Source organism: Cynocephalus volans, chromosome 11 (assembly GCF_027409185.1).
Source record: "Cynocephalus volans isolate mCynVol1 chromosome 11, mCynVol1.pri, whole genome shotgun sequence".
Classification (NCBI taxonomy): Eukaryota; Metazoa; Chordata; class Mammalia; order Dermoptera; family Cynocephalidae; genus Cynocephalus; species Cynocephalus volans.
In genome coordinates this window covers 129,114,210-129,136,476 of record NC_084470.1, presented here as the reverse complement: position 1 = coordinate 129,136,476, position 22,267 = coordinate 129,114,210, and the positions used below count along the sequence as shown (strand labels likewise).

Genomic DNA, 22,267 nt, shown 5'->3' with positions numbered 1-22,267 from the left:
CAAAGCCTCCTTTCCACTAGAGAGGCTGGGTGTTAGGGGGTTCCTTTCCTCACTGTATTTCACAGTACCTAGTGTGAAATCCCAGTGGGAGTGTGCCTCAGTTTTTACTACCCAACAGACATGGATGTCCTCTCAGTTGCCCTGTGGGTAGGAGTCTCTTAACTCATCTTGTAAGATCCGTGCACCATGCACAAATCCCACAGACTGGGACGGCTTACTTCACAAAGACCATGAGACTGAGACCGATGCAATCAAGCAAGAGGGACTTTATTCCAGCATGCTGGGGTCACTTAGTCTCCTGGACAGAAGCGACCCTGAGCTTACAATACAAGCACTTTTTATACAGTTTCTCTGGACAGACCCTTGTGACAGGATGAGTTGTTGGTTATCTGTGGTGCCTTTAGATTTATGGGTAGACTTTAGAAGGCTGGTACCTTGATAAGGAACAGCACATTTCTCAATCGATTATCTTCCCTGGGGTCTGGCCAGGTGGCCATTAGATAAGGAACTAGTCAGTTCCTGGAACCGGGTGGGGGTCATTCCCTTCCTTGGAATGTTTAGTGTGCTCAGGCCTGACCTTTATATGGCCCCTTAGAAGCTGCTTTACTTAAAATGTTTTTAGCAAGCATTTGTTATAAAACTGTGTATACTAAAGTTATATTTTTCTACAATTCCCCTACAATTCATTCCCCTACAATCTCTGACTTTCTCTTAGAGGGAATTGATCCATGAATAGATGTTCAACACCCCTTACCTAGCTATTTATTTTTCTCTCTGGCCCCATACAACTAAAGAATTCTAGGTCTTGTCAGTGCTCCAAGACAGGTGATAGAATTACCAGTTTTTCAGCTTGTTCTCCAAAAAGCTGGAGTGAGAGATGCATGGTTCACTTTTATCTTCCCTACCGAGGGAGAAGTTGCAAGATATATCGACCTTTTTCTGCTTTGGCATGTATCCTCTGGAGCAGCAGCACACTGCCGACCTCTTGTTTGTTCTCAGTGGCTCCAGGCATCTGGAGTGTGCTCTGTCCTATCAGCCCTCAGAGACAGTTGACACACAATCCAGTCCCTTGGCAGCCCTTCTGAAATGTCAGAATGTTAGACACAAGCTGTACTCTGCTCTTTTCTCCCCAGTGAGGAGCTGAGAGCTGGACTTTTCTCTCAATTGTGTGACTCTGTACTGGAGAAAGGTAGTATGGGATGCCATGAATTTTCCTCCTGGTTTTGATGTAGCTGGTTTTGTGCTCACCTTGGTTGCAGGACTCTCTCAACTGGTTTCTGAAGAGAACTGATTGCTGTATTGTTGTTGAAGTGTCTCTGTGGGAGGGGGGAAGGTTGGGGCTTCCTAGTCTACCATCTTTCTGATGTCACTTACCTCTTCCATTCTTGATTTCAATAATTTTCTCTCTCTTTTTTATATTGATTATTCTTAGTTTTTCCCCAATTTTATTAATATTTTCAAATCACCAGTTTTAGCATTAAATTTTCTTCATTTCCTCCCTTTTTTATTTTTGGCTTTCTTACATTTTACTATACTTAAGCTTTGCTATTTTTCTTTTTCTATTTTACTTTGTTAGTTTTCTCTTTTTCACTGACTTTCTTATTTCTAACAACTTTGATTTTAATTTCACTCCTCTCATTGTTAGGTGAAAATTAAAGACATTTTAAACCATCATATTTTAAAAATGTATAACTTTAAAGGTCCATTTTTTTCTAAGTACTGCTTTAGCTGTGTCAAACAAAAATAAGTGTGTATAATATATTAGAAGATATTTTGAATGGAACTGAACTTGAATATCATTTCATTCCATGTGAAATATTTTCACATTTTCTTTGTGATTTGTCCTTTGACCTATTGATTATTTAGCAGTTTGTTCTTTAAGTTGCAAATATTTGTCTTTTTTTAGACAACTTATTCTTACTAGCTTCTAATTTAGTTTTGTTGGCAGAGAATACTGTACAAAATTTAAATATTTTAAAATGTAATCTTTTATTGCACAACACATTTTCTATCTTGGCAATGGTTTCATTTTCATGTAAAAAATATGTGTAAATTCTAGTTGTAGGATTAGGTTAAAGTGAGTCATAGCGTTCTTCAAATTTACCTATGTCTTTTCAAATTTTATTGTCTATATTTTTAGCAAGTCACAGAAAGAATGCTGTCAATATTGCTAACTATGATTGTGAGGGTTTTAATCCAAATCCAATACATTTGATCATGAATATTCCTACAAAAGACCCTGATATCAGTTTTTATTTAATGCTTTTTATTGAGTGTGTAATTCTTTTAAAACATCCTAAATGTTAAAAATAATTAAACTAAGTTTTACATAAGTTATATAAGATCGCTTAAAGAAGGAATAAGTGAAAAAACTATGAGAATGTAAACCAAAGGTGATAATATTAAACTGGTAAAGAAGCTGAAGAGTATAATCTATGGACACATAGAACATTATTATAGGATTATTTACGATACATAGTTATTAAATTTTCTACTTATTAAAAATTATCCTTTTAATATTTTTAAATTATGATATTTTAATCAAGAAGTTTAATTTTGATATTTTTTAGAAGTACAAATGCAACACTGCCCACCTCCACCTCAGATTCCCAATGCTCAAAATATGACAACCACAGTGAATTATCAAAGTGGAGAAAAAATATCTGTTCTTTGCCAAGAAAATTATCTACCTCAGGAATCAGAAGAAATGGTGTGCAGAAATGGAAGCTGGCAGTCAATACCACGTTGTGTTGGTCAGTAGTGTATAACTTTCTTTATAACATTCTTTCAAATGAGTTTAATACTCCCCTGTGCTTTGTGTAAATGACAAAAGAAAAAGACCTTTTTCTATATCTGGTGCACTTCATCCTGAAATTGCAAATTATGAGTTAGGCACATATATTAATCACCACTTATTTCATTTCAGTGAACCGAATGTAGACAATGACTTTGGATATTATATAAACACCAGATAAAATATCTGTTAAGCATATTTTACTCCTCATGATGAATAGGACACAAATGTAGGGGGATATTGAGCAAGAAGAGTGATACACATATTATGGGGACATATATCCTTGCAAGTGTTAAACTTTTTGTTTTTAAATAATATTTTTTCAAATTATACTTATTTGAACATTTTAAATAGTATTTGATTGTGTTTTTCAATTTAAACATGTTGTTTGTGCTTGACCCTTTGGTTTCTGTTTTTCATATAGAAAAAATTCCATGTTCTGAACCACCTCATATAGAACATGGAAACATTAACTTATTTAAACATTCAGAAGAAAAGAAAGAAACAGCTGAACCTGAGCCTTATCCACATGGCAGTAAATTAAGTTATATTTGTGAAAATGGTTTCACGATATCCAAAAAAAATGAGATAACATGCAACATGGGAAAATGGAGCTCTCCACCGCAGTGTGTAGGTGAGGACAGTATGAAAACTCAAAATCTACTTACAGTACAATTCATTAAAAATAATCTACTCTTATCAAAGTCGGGGACAGAATAATTTAGGTCTCTATATATACATAATCATTTATATATTTTAGCATTAAAATAATGTTTGCATAAGTGAATTAATCTTATTTTTGAAAACAATTTGTTCATGTATTTTAGAACCACTTTTTATTCTGGCATTTCTTTTTCTAAAATTTATGATGTGTAATGAAATTTATATAAATTGTAGAAGGTTTTTGCCATCAAGTTTTAAAATATTTTCATGTTGTTATCATACTGTCCCTTCTGGTTTCTTACAATATATGGTATTTTAAAAATAGCTATTAATCCTCAATATGTTTCTGTTTATCAATAATGATTGGTTAAAAAAGGCATTGACTATCTCTTTGTTAAATGTATTGACATTTTTGGTTTCAAGGTTTTGCTCAGTTTGTGACAGTTGGACAGATGGACAGACAGCAGAATGGTGGTTTTAAAAAGCATTTGCGCCCTTCTCTGTGATGTCATAATAGTTCCTGTGTTATGATTTATTTTCAAATGAAACTACTAAATATGAAAACTGGTACACAAAATTAAATTTCTGATTGAAACACGTATTTATTATTATCGTTTTTTTAGGACTTCCTTGTGACGAGCCACCATCAATTCTTTATGGTGTTGTATCTGACAAGATACAGAAATACCAATATGGAGCAGAAATTACATACAACTGTATGGAAGGTTTTGGAATTGATGGACCTGCATTTGTAAAATGTTTAGGAGCAAAATGGACTGATCCACCCAAATGCATAAGTACAGTGTATTTCATTTCATTATATGCATGATAAATACTTTTAACTTAAAGTATAAATAGTGCCACTAAGAAAGTAAGCAGTAATTCTCAAATTTCACAAGGTACCTTTTCCGGATTCTTGCAGAAAATGATAGCTCTAGTAATAAAAGTGTTCGATGTCATGAGCCAAATTACTTCATTTTCACATTATCTTATGTGAACTTTCAACATCTTCTGTGAAACTTTCTCAGACTTCTGATCTCTGTTCCTGGAACACAGCTGGTCCCTGTTCATCAGTATTATTCAATCTGCTATCAGCTATTTCCCTATAAACATCTATTTTCTAAAATTCTTGAAATAATTACTATAGGTAAATTACATTTAAGGGAAGCAAAAATCAGAAATACATAATAATATAGGTAGGAAGTATGGGCAAAAACAACTTGAATGCCAAAAGTGTAATCTCCACTATTAATAGCTGCCCGTCTCTCTTCAGGTTTTTGACATCATTCACATCTTATACTTTGGATGAATCTAGAACAATTCGGTGTAATTAAGTCAAAACTTACAACATAGTTTGGGAGGTTATAAGACAAATACTGAATATTCATTGTTTCTATATGTAGCTAACTACTATTTTGGAAGGACATTATTGTATATTATGTACTTTTAAAGATATACTAAACAAATACATATTATTTTCCTTTCAGAAACGGATTGTTATAATTTACCCAAATTTGATAACGCCATACTCATAGGTCAGGAGAAGACACAATATAGGTCAGGAGAACAAGTGACTTATAAATGCTCAACATATTATCAATTGGATGGATCGAATATTGTAACGTGTGTTAATGGCAAATGGATAGGAAAACCAACATGCAAAGGTACTTTGATGAACTTTTAAATTTTATTTATTAAAGTGTCTTAGGCAATAAAATATAGAATTGTCTCTGGCATCATTAAAAAATGGACATAGATTAATTTTTTAGGTGGAGACAAAGTAGGTTTATGCTTAAAAATAAAAAGATGGAATTGAGTATCCAGTGGTTAATCTCACAGCCCAAGGATTCTCAGAATATGGTCACTGGACCAGCAGCATTAGCATCTTCTGAGAAATTGTTAGAAATGCAAATAAAAATTTGTGAGTTCATTTTAGAGATATTGAATCAATAAGTCTAGGGCTGGGACCCAGAAACTGTTTCACCCTCTCCTCCTGGGGATTCTACGAACACTTCAGTTTAGGAACCGTTGCTATAACCTCTTATTACTGTTCGTACACCTGTTCAGCCTAGTATCCTTAGACATTTGCAAATTGGTTATTAAAGAGTTATTTTTATAATTATAGTCTTATTTTTCAGTTATTTTCACACATTTGAAGTTTGGATCCTTTGACTGATTATCTTATTCTTTTCACTATGGTGTTCTTCAAAGTATGTCCTCCACTCTTGACTTATTATTTAAGGAAAGGCCTCTTTGGGCTTATTTTTAAGGGGCTAAGATTACACTTACTATTCAGGATAATTGCAAACCAAAGTCTGATGGCACATAATCTCTTTATTCTGATGTTTTGGCATTTTTTAAATACATGTAGAATTTGTAAAACTTGTAACATTTAGTCTCAGATAAACTAAAAAAGAAATGTCAAAAAAATTCCTTTCATTTTTTACTGGCCTCCAAAAGGAAAAGGAAATTTCTGTCAGTGTTTTGTGAAGGACAGGGAAGGGATTCAAGGATATGGAGCTTAAATCTTCCAAAAAATATTATTTTATCTCTTTTTTCTCAATATTATATGCAAATCTATTAAAATCAACAAGGTCTTTCATGGTAGGTTTTCTGTTTATTTTCGGTTCCCCTTGAAATATATTTGCAATTCTATTTGTTGATTTGCTACTCAGAATGAACACTAGGTGAAGACACTTTTCTTTCTACTCAGATGTTTCGTGTGGTGATCCACCCGGAGTGGAAAATGCTAATATAGCATCGAACCTGATGACCAGGTATCCATCTGAAGAGAGAGTACGGTATGAGTGTAAGAAACCTTTTGATATGTTTGGGGAACCAGAAATCAGGTGTCTCCATGGAAACTGGACGGAACCACCTAAATGCAAAGGTAGAGTATCATATTTCTTCCCCCAATTTTTTGAGAATACAGTGAGAATAAAATACGTCGATGTTAATAAAGTGAAGTACTTTGTATGATACACAGTTTTTCAAATGTAAATAAAAGGATGATATTTAAAATTCAGTTCTTTTTGTTAACTGAACCAAGTAAGATGGTATTTTTTTTAAAATAAATATTTCACTAGATTAAAGAAACAGTTGGAACAGATTCCTTATCTCAAGCATTAAGATATTTACTTATTTCTTGAGGAAATAATGTATATGAGATACATTATGTACGTCTGACAGCCCTAAGAGATATCCACTTTGAGATAATGGAATAAGCAGTTGAAGAATGATTATAGAAGGTGATATAAGTTTGGGCACCTTCAGTGTGTAGGTCGTAGTTAAAGGCAAGTGGCTGGCTGAGCTCGTCTGGGGAATTAGTGGATTCATAAAACGTAGTCTGAGCGCTGGGTCACAGCGCACTACAATATTTAGAATTCAGGAATAAAAGGCAACAAAGGAGGCATTATATTATCCACTTGCAATTTAAAAAATTAATTTTTGCCTGCTGTTTTTGTCCGTTCTTTACCTTGGATCTACCTACGCTTCTATGTTGAAGTGAGTTTTATAGACGACACACAGCTGGGTCTCGTTTACATGTATCGTACCGTTCTCGGTCTTTAAGTGATATACTCAGCCCACTTACATTTAAAGTAATTATTGATATCTTAAGGGCTTAAGTCTATCACTTTGTGTTTGTTTCCTCTGCTTTTCAGTTCACTTTCCCCTTTCCTCCTTTCCTCGTGAGAAGCACTTTCAAAGATTTTTATTTTGATTCGTCTTTATTGTTTTCGAGTGTGTCTCTCTATAATTTTTCCCCCCTTTTTAAGGTGTTGCTCAAGGTATTGCAATATATACAAGGGCACTTCAAGAAGTTCATGGAAAATAGAATTGAAGGACAATATGACTCTTTCCACGAACCTTTGGAGGTGCACGCATATGTGTGACTTATCCCTCTCTACGGGTATTAACATTTTACCCTTCAGTGGAAATATGCAAACCATTTCCATTCAGATCCATTACCTTCCCTTCATTTTAAATACAAATACTTTCGGTATTTCCTGTAAATAACAGTCAGCACCATAGCAAATGATAGACTTTTTCTACAAACATCAAACATAATCGAACAATCTCATGATGAAAAAAAAAAAGTCTATTATATTTACTTCTCTTTTATCAGTTACATTGTTCTTTTCTCTCTCCTGAAGTCTCAATATCCTGTTTATGTTTTCATTTTTATTTGGAAAATTCCTTTAGTTATTCTTCAAGGTATGTCTGCTGGAGACAAATTCTCTTGGTTTTTCTTTTCTCTGAGAATGCATTCATCTAACCTATTATTCCTAAAGGATGGTGTCACTAGACACAGAATTGGGGATTGACAATTCTTTTATTCCACACTTGAAAAATGTGCCGTTACCTTGTGGCCTCCATGGTCATAGATGAGAAACCCACTGTCATTTGAATACCTGCTCACCTAGAAATAATGCATTGTTGCTTTGTGTTGCTTCACCCCCCCACGGATTTGTCACCCCACTTCCCCTGGGTGATGGTGACACAAAGGATTACACTGAGCAGTGAGAAGCACCAAAGTGGTTAACTCCCCTGGGAAATGCTCAAGTAAGGCATCCCTTACTTGGGAAATTAACCCTGAATTGGGGTTCTCTTCCTGCATTTATTTTCCAGACCAGGAAGTTACAGGAAGAAAACATAGGTGGGATTATAGTTTAACACTATAGGCTGGTAACTTTCAGTGAAACAAGTCAGATGACATTCCAGTAGACAATGAAGTGATCTTACAGCAATTTCCCAGTATCTTTACATAACAATCAGTAACTAGTCTGTCCTTGAGCTAGCAACCTTGCTGTGCCACAAATCTTTATCTTACACCAGACACTTATAGCCTGAGGAAAACTTCCAGTCCTCTGCAAGGTCAATATTTGAAACTGCAAGGCTTTGGAAAACCAGGCCCGTGAAGTATATATGCTTTATAGTATATTCCACAATGCATAGTTTCTAACTGCTTTCAAAATATTTTTCTTTTCCTCTGCCTTTGAGCAGTTTTATTATGATGTGTATTGGCTTGAATCTTTTTGGGCTTATCCTCTTTGGAGTCCACTCAGCATCTTGAACATGTAGTCTGTGTCTTATGTCAAATTTAGAATATTTATAGTCATTATTTCTTTGAATTTTTAAAAACCCATTCCCTTTTTCCTCTCTTTCCCCTTACTATGTCTCTAATTCTTTGTTTTCTTCTAAAGGTCTCTGAAGCTCAGTTCATTTTTTGGTTTTCAGTCAATTTTTGGACTTGGCAATTGTATTGTTTTATATTCGAGTACATGGATTTATTTTTCTGCCTTCTTTAATCTATTATTAAGCCCATTCAGTGAGGTGTTTGTTTGTTTTTTAAAAATTTCTTTTATATTTTTCAGATGTATAATTCCTACTGAGTTTTTAAAACTGTTGTCAATTTCAACATCTGTGTCATCTCAGTGTTGTCTTTTGTTGATTGTCTTTTCTCTTTTGAGGTTTTCTAGTACCTAATATGTTGAATATTTAATTTTATTCTGGATATATAGAGTATTATATTATGATACTCTGGCTTTTATCTAAATCTCTTGTTTAGCAAGTTTCATTACTGCCATGCTAGGGGAAAGTCCTGGTTTCCTACCTGGCCTCTGGTGACACCACAGGAAAGGGGAGAGGTGTCATGAGCTCAACATGAGAGTGGTTGTCTAGGTTTCTCATTTGCCTTCTGTTTGTCAGGAGGTGCAGAGGGTGATCATTGGTTTCTTAGGATGTTTTTCTAGTTTATGTCAAATATTGTTAAATAGAAAAGGTTTTGGTCTTGCTAGACTACTCCTTTGCTGGACCTTTGACTAAAGAGACTAGGCTCTTCTTGGGATTTTCCTTTTCTGACTGAACATGATATCATTTCTGAGTTGCAGTCTCCTCCAGTGCCCCATCCAGGCTACATAGGAGGAGAGACTGTTCTTTCATTCCTTGAGTCCTGAAGTCCCCAACCGGGTCAAATTCTCTATATCTTTTAAAATCCACTTATGTCGGTTTTTTAAAAATATTATGTCCAGGATCTTTAGTTGTACTTAGCAGAAGGCATATATAGAAATGTTTTTTTCCCCTCATCTTGCCCATATCAGAAAGCAAATTCCTTTTTACCCCAAAGTTACATTTGTCTTCTTTGAAAAATTTTTAAAAGTTGATGTTTCTTTTGAAATGAAAATCAGAAAAATGACTACAGACACAATAAACACCATAGTATTTTGTGTGTAAGAACAAAACAACTTTGTTTTAGGTATCTATCTGTTCAGCATTTATTCATTAAGAAAGATTTTTTTTTAGATACTGGAACACAGCAAAGCAGGCATAGTTTTTTAAGCTTTACATTTGCTTTCAATGAGGTGACAGGGGGAGCTTGGAAATGTAGCTTTCAGTTTCTACGATTAACATTTCTTTAAGCAATCATCTCTGTCACCAGAATTCACAAAAGTCTTGATATTCAAATACCGCTGGATTTGTATTCGCTTTGTTTTAATCTGTATTTTGAGTTGGTCCCTCTATAAATCAAATGATATTTTTCAGAGTCCAAAGGAAAATGTGGGGCCCCACCGGCTATCGACAATGGAGACATCACTTCATTTCCATTAGGAGTCTATGCTTCAGGCTCTTCCGTTCAGTATCAGTGCCAGTCCCTGTACCAACTTGAGGGCGACAAGACAATAACGTGTAGAGACGGGCAGTGGTCTGAACCACCAATATGCTTACGTGAGTACTTAAATATGCTCATGGATTCCGAAAAAATAAATGTAATGAGAATACTTTGCTGTTTAAATTAGAATTTTCACAGATTAAAAAACAACCATTATGCTGAACACTCATATACCAAATATTAATATATAAAATAAAATTTAGAAAATTGTTTTTAACTATTGTGTTTTATTTTAAAATATTTAGTTGACAAATAAAAATTATATATATCCACAATGTACAATTCGATATATGTATAATGTAACGGGTATCACAATCAAATTCATGAACACATTCATCACCACCTGTAGTTAACATGTGTGTGTATGGGTGTGTTTGTTCATGGGTATCGAGGACACTTAAAATTTATTCTCTTTCATCTCTCATCGAATTTCTAGAACACAGTACAGTACCATTAACAATAGACAGCATGCTGTACATTAGATCCTCAGATCCATTCATCTTATAACTGAAAGTTTGTACCCTTTGGCAAACATCTTACACAAAACCAGCAATGATAGGTTCTAAAATGATGTTAGGAATCTTTGATAATAACACCTAACTTTCACACTTTCAACATAGCATCTCATTTTTATATCATTTATCGTTTTACCCTTAATCTCTATGACATTTTTTACAGTCTGTTTGCAAAGTGTTTTGAAAAGAACTTTTGAACTATTATATGGCATTCTACTTCAGAACCTGAAAACGTATGAGGAAAGTTTGTATACGAATCAATGTTCTATGATAATTTTTTTCTACTTTCAGATGCATGTGTAATATCAGAAGAAATCATGGAAAAATACAACATTATGTTAAGGTGGTTATCTGAAAAAAAGCTTTATTCCAAAACTGGGGAGTATGTTGAATTTATATGTAAACGTGGATATAATAAAGCAGCATCATCTCATTCATTTCGAACAAGGTGTCAGGATGGGAAACTTGAGTATCCTCGTTGTGAAAAATAAAGGGGTTACTCTGGTTAAAATGTGCATCTTTATTCAAAATTTTTATTATTAATTCAGTTGAGTTCTCAATTTTATTTTGCGAGTGTTGCTTAACTTTATTCATAAATAAGATTTTGTTTTGTCTCTGAGATTCTTTGTTTCACAATAAATGAAAATGATGTTGTTGTCTTCTTTTTCAATATTACATTATTAACAAACATATAAAAGCCAAACTGTTATAATTTATGTTAATAATAAGATATATGTTACCACTACTTATCAATAAATAAATATACCTAAAAAGATGAAATGAATGAACCTCTAGAATATGTCAATCTAGAACACTTAGCAATGCAAACAAATCATAAAGAGGAATTAACACTTAATTGGGTATATAACTATGAAAATATTGACCTACAAAAAAGAGAAAAATCCCATATGTTATAAACCCGTATGCATGGGCAGGCACACACACACACTACTTTGTGCTTTGAATAATGTTTATAAAAAAAGATGGGTGGGAAATGCCATTAAATATGAAAATACTATATTTGTGTTTAGTGAAAATAGGGGTCAGAATTGTTTAACCCCTTTATTGTTATATTTATTCTACAACTTTTTTTACCATTAGTGTATGAGGGTATCACTTTTAAATTAGAATAGTAATTTATTTAAAAAAGAAAATGATGTCTAAAAGCAAGTCAGTACATGTTGAGAACTATAAAGACTTCACTGGTAATGATCTCAAGGCTATTAACATTTTAATGATATTTTGCATGTAGAAACTTTTGGAAATTTCAATAACAATATCCTAAAATGTAGTTTTTATGTTCATACATTTTAAACAGCATTAATTAGTTAAAATCACTTTTGGCTAGAAACATTTTTAATTTCAAAAAAAGGTGAAACCTTTATTATAAAAATAAAGATATAAATAATAATAAAAAGATATTTTAACATGTTTCTTCTTATCACATAAAATCTGGTGGCTTATGTTCTAAGACTAACCCCTTGTTAGTGATCCTGATTTAAATAAATTGTGTTGGGGACAGACATATTTCTCAAATTTAAAGGACAATTGTTAAAATTGGCAAGTTATCTTTGTGGTTAATGTTAACACTTGTGAATATACTTGTATTGGTACATTTGGGCCACTGTAATAAATTACCATAACCTATATGGCTTATAAAGAACACCACTTTATTTCATAAATTTCTAAAGGCTGGGATGCCCAAAATCAAGACGCCGGCTGATTTGGTGTCTGGCGAGGGCTTCCTCTCTGATTAATAGGTTGCGCCTTCTCACTGAGTCCTCACCAGGTGCAAAGGGCAAGGAAGCTCCATGGGCTTTCTTTCCAAGGCCACTGATTTGGATGAAACTCTCATGACCTAATCACCTAAAAAGCCCCCACTTTCTAATAACCATTACCATGGTGCTTAACATTCAATATATGAATTTTGGAGGAACACAAACATTCAGAACATAGTGTAATATATGGATGGAAAAATATATTCCATGCAAATAGAAACCAAAGGAGAGCAGGTGTAGCTATACTTATCTGACAAAATAGAATTTAAGTCAAAACTGTAAAAAAGAGAAAAAGAAGGTCACTATGTAGTTATAAAGGGGTCAGTTCATCAAGAGGATATAATGATTGTAATTATATATATGCACCCAACATGGGAACAGCTAAATATAAAAACTAAATATTAGAAGACCCAAAGGGAGAAATACACAGCAATATAATAAAAGTAGGAGACTTCATACCCAATATTCAACAATAGATCAGCCAGCCAGAAAATTAGTAAGGAAACACTGGACTTGAAGTACATTTTAAGCCAAAGAGATCTAAGAGAAATGTACAGAACATTCCATTTAAAAGCAGTATAGTATATATTTTTCTCAAGCATGCAAGGAGTGCTGTGGGGATGCTGCTCAGAACTTACTCCATCCTAATGGCTTTCAGAGCTCTGGTTTCAATAGTTACAATCTTTTCCTTCACAGGTTACTTAGCAACTGAGGCAGGGAAATGAATGGAATGCTATGTTTGTGTAAGATAAGTGGGGTGACACCAGCAACCCCCAAAGGAAGCAATATGTGGCTGCACACCTGTTGCTTCTACGACTCTCTCTCTTTGGCAGAACTTCACCTTTATCTCTAAGTGCCTTAAAAGTTTCAATTCCTTCCCGTGCCCCTCTGCTGACCGGTGGAGAAGCAGCTGCGTAGCACCCAGATGAATAGCCGCCCAATCCTTCCCTTGTACGTAAATCTCTCTATAGTAAACTTGCAAACTATATGGAGTTGCCTGCTTGGTTCTTCTATCTTAACGCACCTTCAAAGACTGGAGTATATTTTATCTTAGCACTGCACTCAGACAAACGTTCTCCAGGATAGATCACCTATTAAGCCACAAAACAAATCTTAAAATTTCCAAAAAGACTGAAATCATTTTAACTGTCTTTCCCAAACAAGTGAAACTGGAAATCAATAACTGGAGGAATTTTGAAAAATTCAAAATATGTGGACATTAAACAACATACTCCCGAACAAACAATGCATCAAAGAAGAAACAAACAAAAAAATGAAAAAAATCTTGAGACCAACAAAAATGGAAACACAACATACCAAAACTTTTGGGATGAATCAAAAGCAGTTCTAAGAGGGAAGTTTATACCTATAAATGCCTACATGAGGAAACAAGATCTCAAATGAGCAACCTAACTTTACACCTCAAGGAACTAGAAAATAAAGAGCAAACTACGCCAAAGGAAATAACAGGATACTCTTACAACCAAAAAAGAGGCACGATGCCTGGCAGGCCTCGTCAGATTTTGGGGGCAGTGCGTAATATCACAAGGTACGTGACGGAGTGGTCTAAACGTTCCTTGTCCTCGCTCCTGCCACATGACCTTCTTCTCCCAGCCTGCACTTAAAGCCTCATGGGGAGGTTCCTAGGACTGGATGACAGAGGGAGAGAAAACTCAGGCCTCGTTTGCAGATGGTTCTGAGTGATATGCAGGCGTGGTTTAACAGTGGACATCTGTAGCAATATTGTCCCTTTCTGGGACTTCTCTGAATGTCACTGGGGAAGAGAAATCCTCCGGGAAGGCAGTGATCTGAGCAGTGCACCTGGTGGTAAATTTTGCTCGGAAGGAGAAATGGTTAGACATAAAATTGTTTACAGGTTCATTGGCTGTGGCCTATTTGGCTGGGTGGTCAGGGACTTGGAAGAAATGTTACTGGATAATTGGTGAAAAGAACATGGGGAGAAGAGGTGTATAGACAGATTTCTCTGAATGAGCAAAAATTTGAAGATATTTGTGTCCTATGTGAATGGCCACCAGAGGGAGACCTCAACCGAAAAAGATTTTTATGACCAAGTGGACAGAATGACCCGTTCTGTGCATCACAGTCAGCCTCTTTCTGCAGCCACCCTTGTCATCACCCTACAAGTTCATGATGAAAGTGACCATGGTGGCAGGGGTGGAGGTTGTGCAACATAGACATCCACTCACCAAAGCCAACCTGTCTACAGCCTGCTTCGTGCTGAAACTGCCAATAAAAGAAATTAACCCTGAGTCTCCAATATGACGTTTCTCAGTGTGATCAGCCAGGTCCCTGATGACAGGTTGATTATGTTGGACCACTTCCATCATGGAAGGGGCAATGTTTTGTTTTTACTGGATTAGACCTTTACTCTGGATATTAATTTGTCTTCCTGAACATAATGCTTCTGCCAAAAGTACCATCTGTGGACTTACAGAATGCCTTTTTAACCATCATGATATTTCACACAGCATTGCTTTAGCTCAAGGATCTCACTTCACAGCATATAAAGTACAGCAAATGGCTCATGCTTTTGGAATTCAGTGCTCTTATGTTTTCCAGCATCCTAAAGCAGCTGATTTGATAGTGTGATGAGATGGTTTTTGGAAGACTTAGTTACAGTGTCAGCTTAGTGGCAAAAACTTTAAGCTATGGGGCAAGGTGCTTGAGGAGGTTGTCGCTGTTCACGTCAGTATCCAATATAAGGTGCTGCCTCATTCCGAGCTAAGATTTGCAGGTCCAGGAATCAAGGGGTGGGAATGAGAGTGGCTCCACTCATTACTCATAGTGATTCACTAGCAAAATTGTTTCCTCCTGTCCTTATGATCTTATACTCTGCTTGTCTAATAGTCTTAGTTCTAAAGAGAGAAATCATTTCACCAAGAGACACAACAATATTGAATTGTCAGTTGAGATTGTCACCTGGGCAAATTTAGAACTTTTATTTAATAGTTTTTATAATCACTTTCTCTTTATTAACATGTTCTACTTGCTGAGTCATTGTCATTATACATGTCTTTAATTCTTTAAATATGTTTGTAGCTCTTAGAGCATATTTATAATAGCTGCTTTACATTTTATTTTTGCTTAGTTCAATACTTAGGCCCTCTTAGTGATTCTCTATTGAATTTTTTTTATGTCACATTTTTCTATTTCTTTGCAAGTTTCAATATATATTTGGAAAACTGGGCATTTCTTACAATACTTCTTATAGTCATGTGGATTCTGATCCCACCAGTATTTGTAGTTGTAGTTTGTTTGGGTACTTGCATTGTGACTCTATTGGTTTGCCCAGCTGTAGAATTTTTCTTCCCTAGGTGACCACCCAATGGCACATCACTGCAAGGCCACCCAAGAGAATGTCAGGGGAAGCTGCCCATGGCAATATGATGCATACTGCTAGCCTCCAATTATTGCAGAAAAACGAATCTCATTGCAAAAGTCTGAAGAAACACTCAAGAAGAAAAATTCCATCCTTCTCCAGTAATCCTCCTCCTAACGAAGCTTAATATTTGCCAGTAAACAAGGGACACATTCTTACAGAGTCAAGTCCTATTATCACAGAGCAAACAAGCAAGGAAGGGTGGATTCAAAGCTGAGAGGCAACAAATTGATAACGGGTCCATGCTACCTTATCTTTCGGAAGCACCACCTCCTGTCCTGCACACATTTGAGATCTTTCCTTGTCATCTGTCCTCTATTTTATTAGTTCCATTTCCTTTTTCAAAATATTCACACTTCCAGCAGGACTTTGTCTTTCCCCAGGTGATCTAGCTTTTCTATAAATCGTAGGCTCTGCATTCCCTTCTTATCTTTTCTACAGAGTCTTATTGGAAGCTACACCTTCTCTATACAAGGTTGTGGCATGACCATCCAGTTAGTTCTGCTTGAATTTGTGGTGACCTCTCAACTGACAGCTAGTTTGAAGTAAGCATCCTGAATAATTCATCATGTTAAAAACATGAACATGAGTTAAAAACATGAACATGATTTATTTGCTCTCCTTTTTGACCTACGTGTTTTCCTTGTATTGATTTTTTAGAAGATATATAGTGGGAATTGTATTTACAAACTCTTATCCTAGACTAAATGAAGTTTCTGTAATTTGTATTTGTTACAAAAGACGTTTCTTTATATTTATTTATATATTTGTTTATTTATTTTTTGCATAGTACATTTTTTTAATTTGTTATGAAAATTCATGAGATACAAAGCTGATTGTCACCACTAGTGCCCAAGAGGTGATGGCCAGATCCATACTGGCAGCATAGCATGCCCGTTACTACAAATTGCTATTATACCCCGTGTCCTCCAACCAATTATCCCTGACCTCCCTCCACCTGTCCCTTTGTTCCACCCCACTTTGTATCCCTAGGTGTGCCCTCTCCCTCTGAAAGTCCAATACACCATTGTGATCTTTCTTTCCTTCCTTCTTTCTCTCTTAGCTCCCACTTATGAGTGAATACATATGGTATTTATCCCTTTGTGCTTTGCTTATTTCACTCAACATAAGTTTCTCCAAGTTCATCCATGTTGTTGCAAGTGGGAGAATTTCATTCTTTTCTATGGCAGAATAGTATTCCATGGTGTATATATACGACATTTGCCTTATCCAATTGTCCATCGATGGACATTTAGGTTGGTTCCATATCCTGTCTATTGTCAGCTGAAATGAACATGGAAATGCAGGTATCCCTTCAACATGATGATTTCCATTCCTTTGGGTATATACACAGAAGTGGGATTGCTGGATCATATGGAAGATGAATCTGTAGTTGTTTAAGAAACCTCCATACTGTTTTCCATAGTGGTTGTACTAACTTACAGTCCCACCAGCAGTGTAGGAGGGTTCTCTTCTCTCCACACCCTCGCCAGCATTTGTTATGCTCCATCTTTTTGATTATAGCCACTATAACGGGGGTGAGGTGATATCTCAATGTGGTTTTAATTTGCATTTCCCTGATGACTAGCGATGCTGAGCATTTTTTCATATACCTGTTGGCCATTTGTATGTCTTCCTTTGAAAAATGTCTGTTCAGCTCCTTTGCCCATTTTTTAATTGGGTTATTTGTTTTTTTTTACTGCTTGTGTTCCTTGTACGTTATGGATATTAATCCCTTGTCAGATGCATAGTTACCGAAATTTTTCTCTCATTCTGTAGGTTGTTATTTCACTCTGTTGATTGTTCCCCTTGCTGTGCAGAAGCTTTTTAGTTTGCTATAGTCCCATTTGTTTATTTTTTCTTCTGTTGCCTGTGCTTTTGGACTCATGTTCATAAAGTCTGCACCCAGACCTAGTTCCTAAAGTGTTTTGCCTACATTGTCAATAAGTAATTTTACAATTTTGGGTCTTATACTAAAGTCTTTGATCAATTTTGAGTTTATTTTAGAATATGGAGGGAGATGCATGTCTAGTTTAATTCTTCAGCATATGGAGATCCCATTTTCCCAGCACCACTTATTAAAGAGGCAGTCTTTTCACCAATGTATGTTTTTGTTGCCTTTGCCAAAATGCCAGATGGCTGTAAACCTGAGGGGTGATTTCTGGGTTGTCTATTCTGCTCCACTGATCCAAGAATCAATTTTTATGCCAGTACCATGCTGTTTGGGTTTCTATAGCTTTTAGTATAATTTGAAGTCAGGTAGTGTTATGCCTCTGACTTTATTTTTTTTGCTCAGGATTGCTTTGGCTATTCAGGGTCCTTTGTTGTTCCATATGAATGTTAAGATTGTTTTTTCCATTTCTGTGATGATTGTCATTGGTATTTTGATGGGGATTGCATTGAATCTGTAGATTGCTTTGGGTAGTATAGATATTTTTAAATGTTAATTCTTCCAATCCAAGAGCATGGAATTTCTTTCCATCATTTTGTGTTTTCTTAAATTTCTTTTAGTAGTGGTTTGTAGTGCTTATTGTAGAGATTTTTCACCTCCTTGGTTAAATTGATCCCTAAGTATTTTTTTTTCTTGACTGATGTAAATGGGCTTACTTTCTTGATTTCTGTTTCTGTTAGCTCATTATTGGAGTATATAAATACAACAGATTTGGGGGCATTTATTTTGTATCCTGCAACATTACTGAAATTATTAACCAGCTCTAGGAGTTTTTTGATACAGTCTTTACTTTTTTCTAAATATAGTATCATGTCATCTGCAAATAGAGACAGTTTGACTTTGTCTTTTCCAATCTGGATTCCTTTTATTTCCTTTTCTTGCCTGATTGCTCTGGCTAGTACCTCCAGTGCTATATTAAATAGAAATAATGAGAGTGAGCATCTTTGTCTTATTCCTGTTCTTAAGAGAAAAGCCCTCAGTTTTTCCCCATTCAGAGTGATGCTGGTGGTAGGCTTGTGATAGATGGCTCTTTTATTGTGCTGAGATACTTTCATTCTACACCTAATTTGTTGAGAGTCTTTATCATGAAGGGATGTTGAATTTTGTCAAATGATTTTTCCTCATCTGTTGAGATAATCATATGGACTTTGTCCTTGAGTTTGTTGATGTAATGTATCACATTTATTAACTTTCATGTGTTGAAGCATCCTTATAACCCTGGGATGAATCCCACTTGATCATGGTGTAAAATTTTTTTAATGTGTTGCTGTATTTTGAATGCTAATATTTCAGTGAGGATTTTTGCATGTATGTTCATCAAGGATATGGGCCTGTGATTTTCTTTTTTTGTTGTGTCTTTATCTGGTTTTGTTATCAGAGTTATGTTGGCCTCATAGGATGAGTTTGGGAGACTGGCTTCTGCTTCAATTTTTTGGAAGAGTTTGAGGAGGATTGGTATTAACTCCTCTTTAAATGTTTGATAGAATTCAGCTATAAAGCCATCTGGACCTGGACTTTTCTTTGTTGGAAGATTGCTGATTACCACTTCAATCCCGATGCTTGTTATTGGTCTGTTCAGGTTTTCTATCTCTTCTTGTTTCAGTTTGGGTAGTTTGTATGTGTCTAGAAACTTATCCATTACTTCCAGATTTTCATATTCGTTGTCATACAGTTGTTTATAATAGTCTCTAATGACTCTTTGTATTTCTGTGGTAATGGTTGTAATGTCTCCCTTTTCATTTCTGATTTTTGTTATTTGGGTCTTCTATCTTTTTTTTTTTTTTGGTTAACCTATTGATGATTTGTCTATTTTATTTATTTTCCTAAAAAACCAACTTTTTGTTCTGTTGATCTTTTCTATTTCTTTCTTTTTTTTTTGGTCTCTATTTCATTTAGTTCTGCTCTGATCTTAATGATTTCTTTCCATTTTCTATCTTTAGGATTGGATTATTGTTATTTTTTTAGTTCTTTGAGGTGTAATGTTAGGTTGTTTATTTGAAGTCTTTCCATTCTTTGGATATAAGCATTTATTGCAATAAATTTGCCTCTTAGTACTGCTTTTGCAGTATCCCACAGGTTTTGGTATGATGTATCTTTCTTTTCATCAGTTCCAAGAAATTTTTTGATTTCCTTTTGAATTTCTTCTTGGACCCATAGGTCATTCGGGAGCCTATTGTTTAGTTTCCATGAATTTATATAGTTTCCAGAGTTTGCTCATTATCAATTTCCAGTTTTAGTCTATTGTGGTCTGAAAAGATAATTGAATGATTTCAATTTTTAAAAATTTGTTGTGACTAGATTTGTGACCTAATATGTGGTCTATCCTGGAGAATATTCCAGAGCTAATAAGAAGAAAGTATATTCTTTAGTTGCTGGGTGAAAGGTTCTGTATATATCTGCCAGGTCCAGTTGGTCTAAGATGTAGATTAAGTCTTGGTCTCTTTGTTGATTTGTTGCCTGGAAGATCTGTTGCATACTGAGAGAGGGTTGTTCAGATCACCCACTGTTAATGTATTGGAGCCTATTTCTTTCTTTAGGTCTAAGAGTGTTTGCTTTATATATCTGGGTGCTCCAGTATTGGGTGCATATATAGTTATGATTGTTATGTCTTCTAACTGGATATATTCTTTTATCATTATATAGTGGTCTTATCTCTTTTCATGTTTTTTGGTTTAATGTCTATTTTGTCCAGTATAAGAATAGCTACTCCTTCTCATTTTCAGTTTCCATTTGCGTAGTATATCTTTTTCCATCCCGTCACTTTTAGTCTGTGCCTGTCTCTACAGGAGAGGTGGGTCTCTTGAGGACAGCATAAACTTGGATCTAGCTTTTTAATCTAATTAGTCTGTGTCTTTTGAATGGGGAGTTTAATCCATTCATATTTAGGGTAGTTACTAACAGGTATTGTTTAATTCCTATCATTTAATTGCTTTTTATTAAGATGATTTAAATATCTCTTGATCATTACTTCCCCTTTTATTTCTCTTCTTCAATGTTAGTTGGAAATTTAGCGTAGCATGATTCGGCTTCTTTCTCTCTCTCACTGACATTTTTGTTTTAATGGTGGGTTTTGCTCTTTCTCGTGTATTTGTGCTAGTGGTCATTATTCTGATTCCAGGTGAAGGACTCCCTTGAGAATTTCTTGCAGGTCTGGCTGTGTGATGGTGAACTCCCACAACTTTTGTTTGCTTGGGAAATACACTACTTTCCTATAATTTCTAAAGGAGATCCTTGCAGAGTATAGAATTCTTGGCTGGCGATTTTTCTGTTTTAGTATTTTGAATACATTTTTCCACTTTCTTCTGGCCTATAGAGTTTTGGTTGAGAAGTCTGCTGTTAGTCTGATGGGGGCTCCCCTATAGGTGACTTGACACTTTTCTCTTGCTTCTTTTAGAATTCTCTGTTTGTCTTTGAGAGTTACAAATTTAAGTATAATATGTCTTGGGGAGGATCTTTTTGGATGACTCTGTTCAGGGACCTTTGAGCTTCCTGTATCTGAATGTCTGAATCTCTCCCTAAACCTGGGAGGTTTTCTTTTACTATTTCCTTGAATAGGTTTTCTATGACTTTTCCTTTCTCATCCCTTCTGGAATACCCACAATTCGGATGTTAGAGCACTTGAGGTTGTCTGCTAGCTCTCTTAGATTGTCCTCATTATTTTTAATTCTTTTTTCTTTTTTGTCTGCCTGGGTTATTTTGAAAAGACCATCTTCGAGATCTGAAAGTCTTCCTTCTTCTTGCTCTAGCCTGCTGTTCAAACTCTCTGTTGTGTTTATTTCATTGAGTGAATCTTTCATATCTAGTAGTTCTGCTATGCTCTTTTTAAAGGTATTAATCTCTTTGTAAATTTCCTCCTTCATTTTCTTGTTTTGTTGTGTTCTCTAATTGAGTCTTCTTGATTTCTTCCAGTTGTCTTAAGATCATTGCTCAGAATTATTTTTCAGACATTTCAAGGATTCCCTGTTCCATCAAGTCTGAAATTTGAGTATTACTGTATTCCTTCAGTGGTTTCATATCTCCTTGTTTATTTGTAGTTCTAGTATTTTTTCATTGATGTTTGGTCATTTGTTAGAGGGTTTGCTTCCTCTATTACTCTGAGGTTGGCTATGAGGATAAAGATTTCTTCCTCTATTTGTAGGCTCTACTGGTGACTCTTCTTATATCAGTGTAGTCGAGTGGGCTGTAGGTTACCTGTAGAGTGGCTCTGGCTGCTACTGTGGTGGTGACAGTAGGTGTGGTAGTGGCTATATTATACCACCTTGGGTTCTCTTTCAGAATCCGTGGCAGTAGAATGAGGCCCCAGCACCGAGCAGGTCTCTGCTCACCTTGGCAGGGCCTGCTGCCGGTGCTGGAGTTTCCCTCTGGGGGAGGGAGGGAGGAGCCAACTGCATCACACGGATCTCCTTGGCTCACCTGGATGAGGCCTGCCACGGGTGCTGGCATTTCTCTCCTGGTCCAAGGGGGGAGGGGCTACCCATGCCACGTGGGTCTCCTCA

At 35.5% G+C, this 22,267-nt stretch overlaps 1 protein-coding gene across 1 annotated transcript in view; it reads left to right on the top strand.

Annotated features, from left to right (window-relative positions):
• Nucleotides 1-11,256, top strand: part of CFH (complement factor H) — a 97,216-nt gene extending 85,960 nt beyond the window's left edge. The window contains exons 15-21 of the mRNA XM_063113730.1: nucleotides 2,571-2,753; nucleotides 3,219-3,428; nucleotides 4,081-4,254; nucleotides 4,945-5,121; nucleotides 6,171-6,347; nucleotides 10,001-10,183; nucleotides 10,934-11,256. Coding sequence (XP_062969800.1) covers nucleotides 2,571-2,753; nucleotides 3,219-3,428; nucleotides 4,081-4,254; nucleotides 4,945-5,121; nucleotides 6,171-6,347; nucleotides 10,001-10,183; nucleotides 10,934-11,133 — 1,304 coding nt within the window. The 3' untranslated portion in view covers nucleotides 11,134-11,256. The remainder of the gene's footprint in view (nucleotides 1-2,570; nucleotides 2,754-3,218; nucleotides 3,429-4,080; nucleotides 4,255-4,944; nucleotides 5,122-6,170; nucleotides 6,348-10,000; nucleotides 10,184-10,933) is intronic.
• Nucleotides 11,257-22,267: the final 11,011 nt, after the last annotated feature.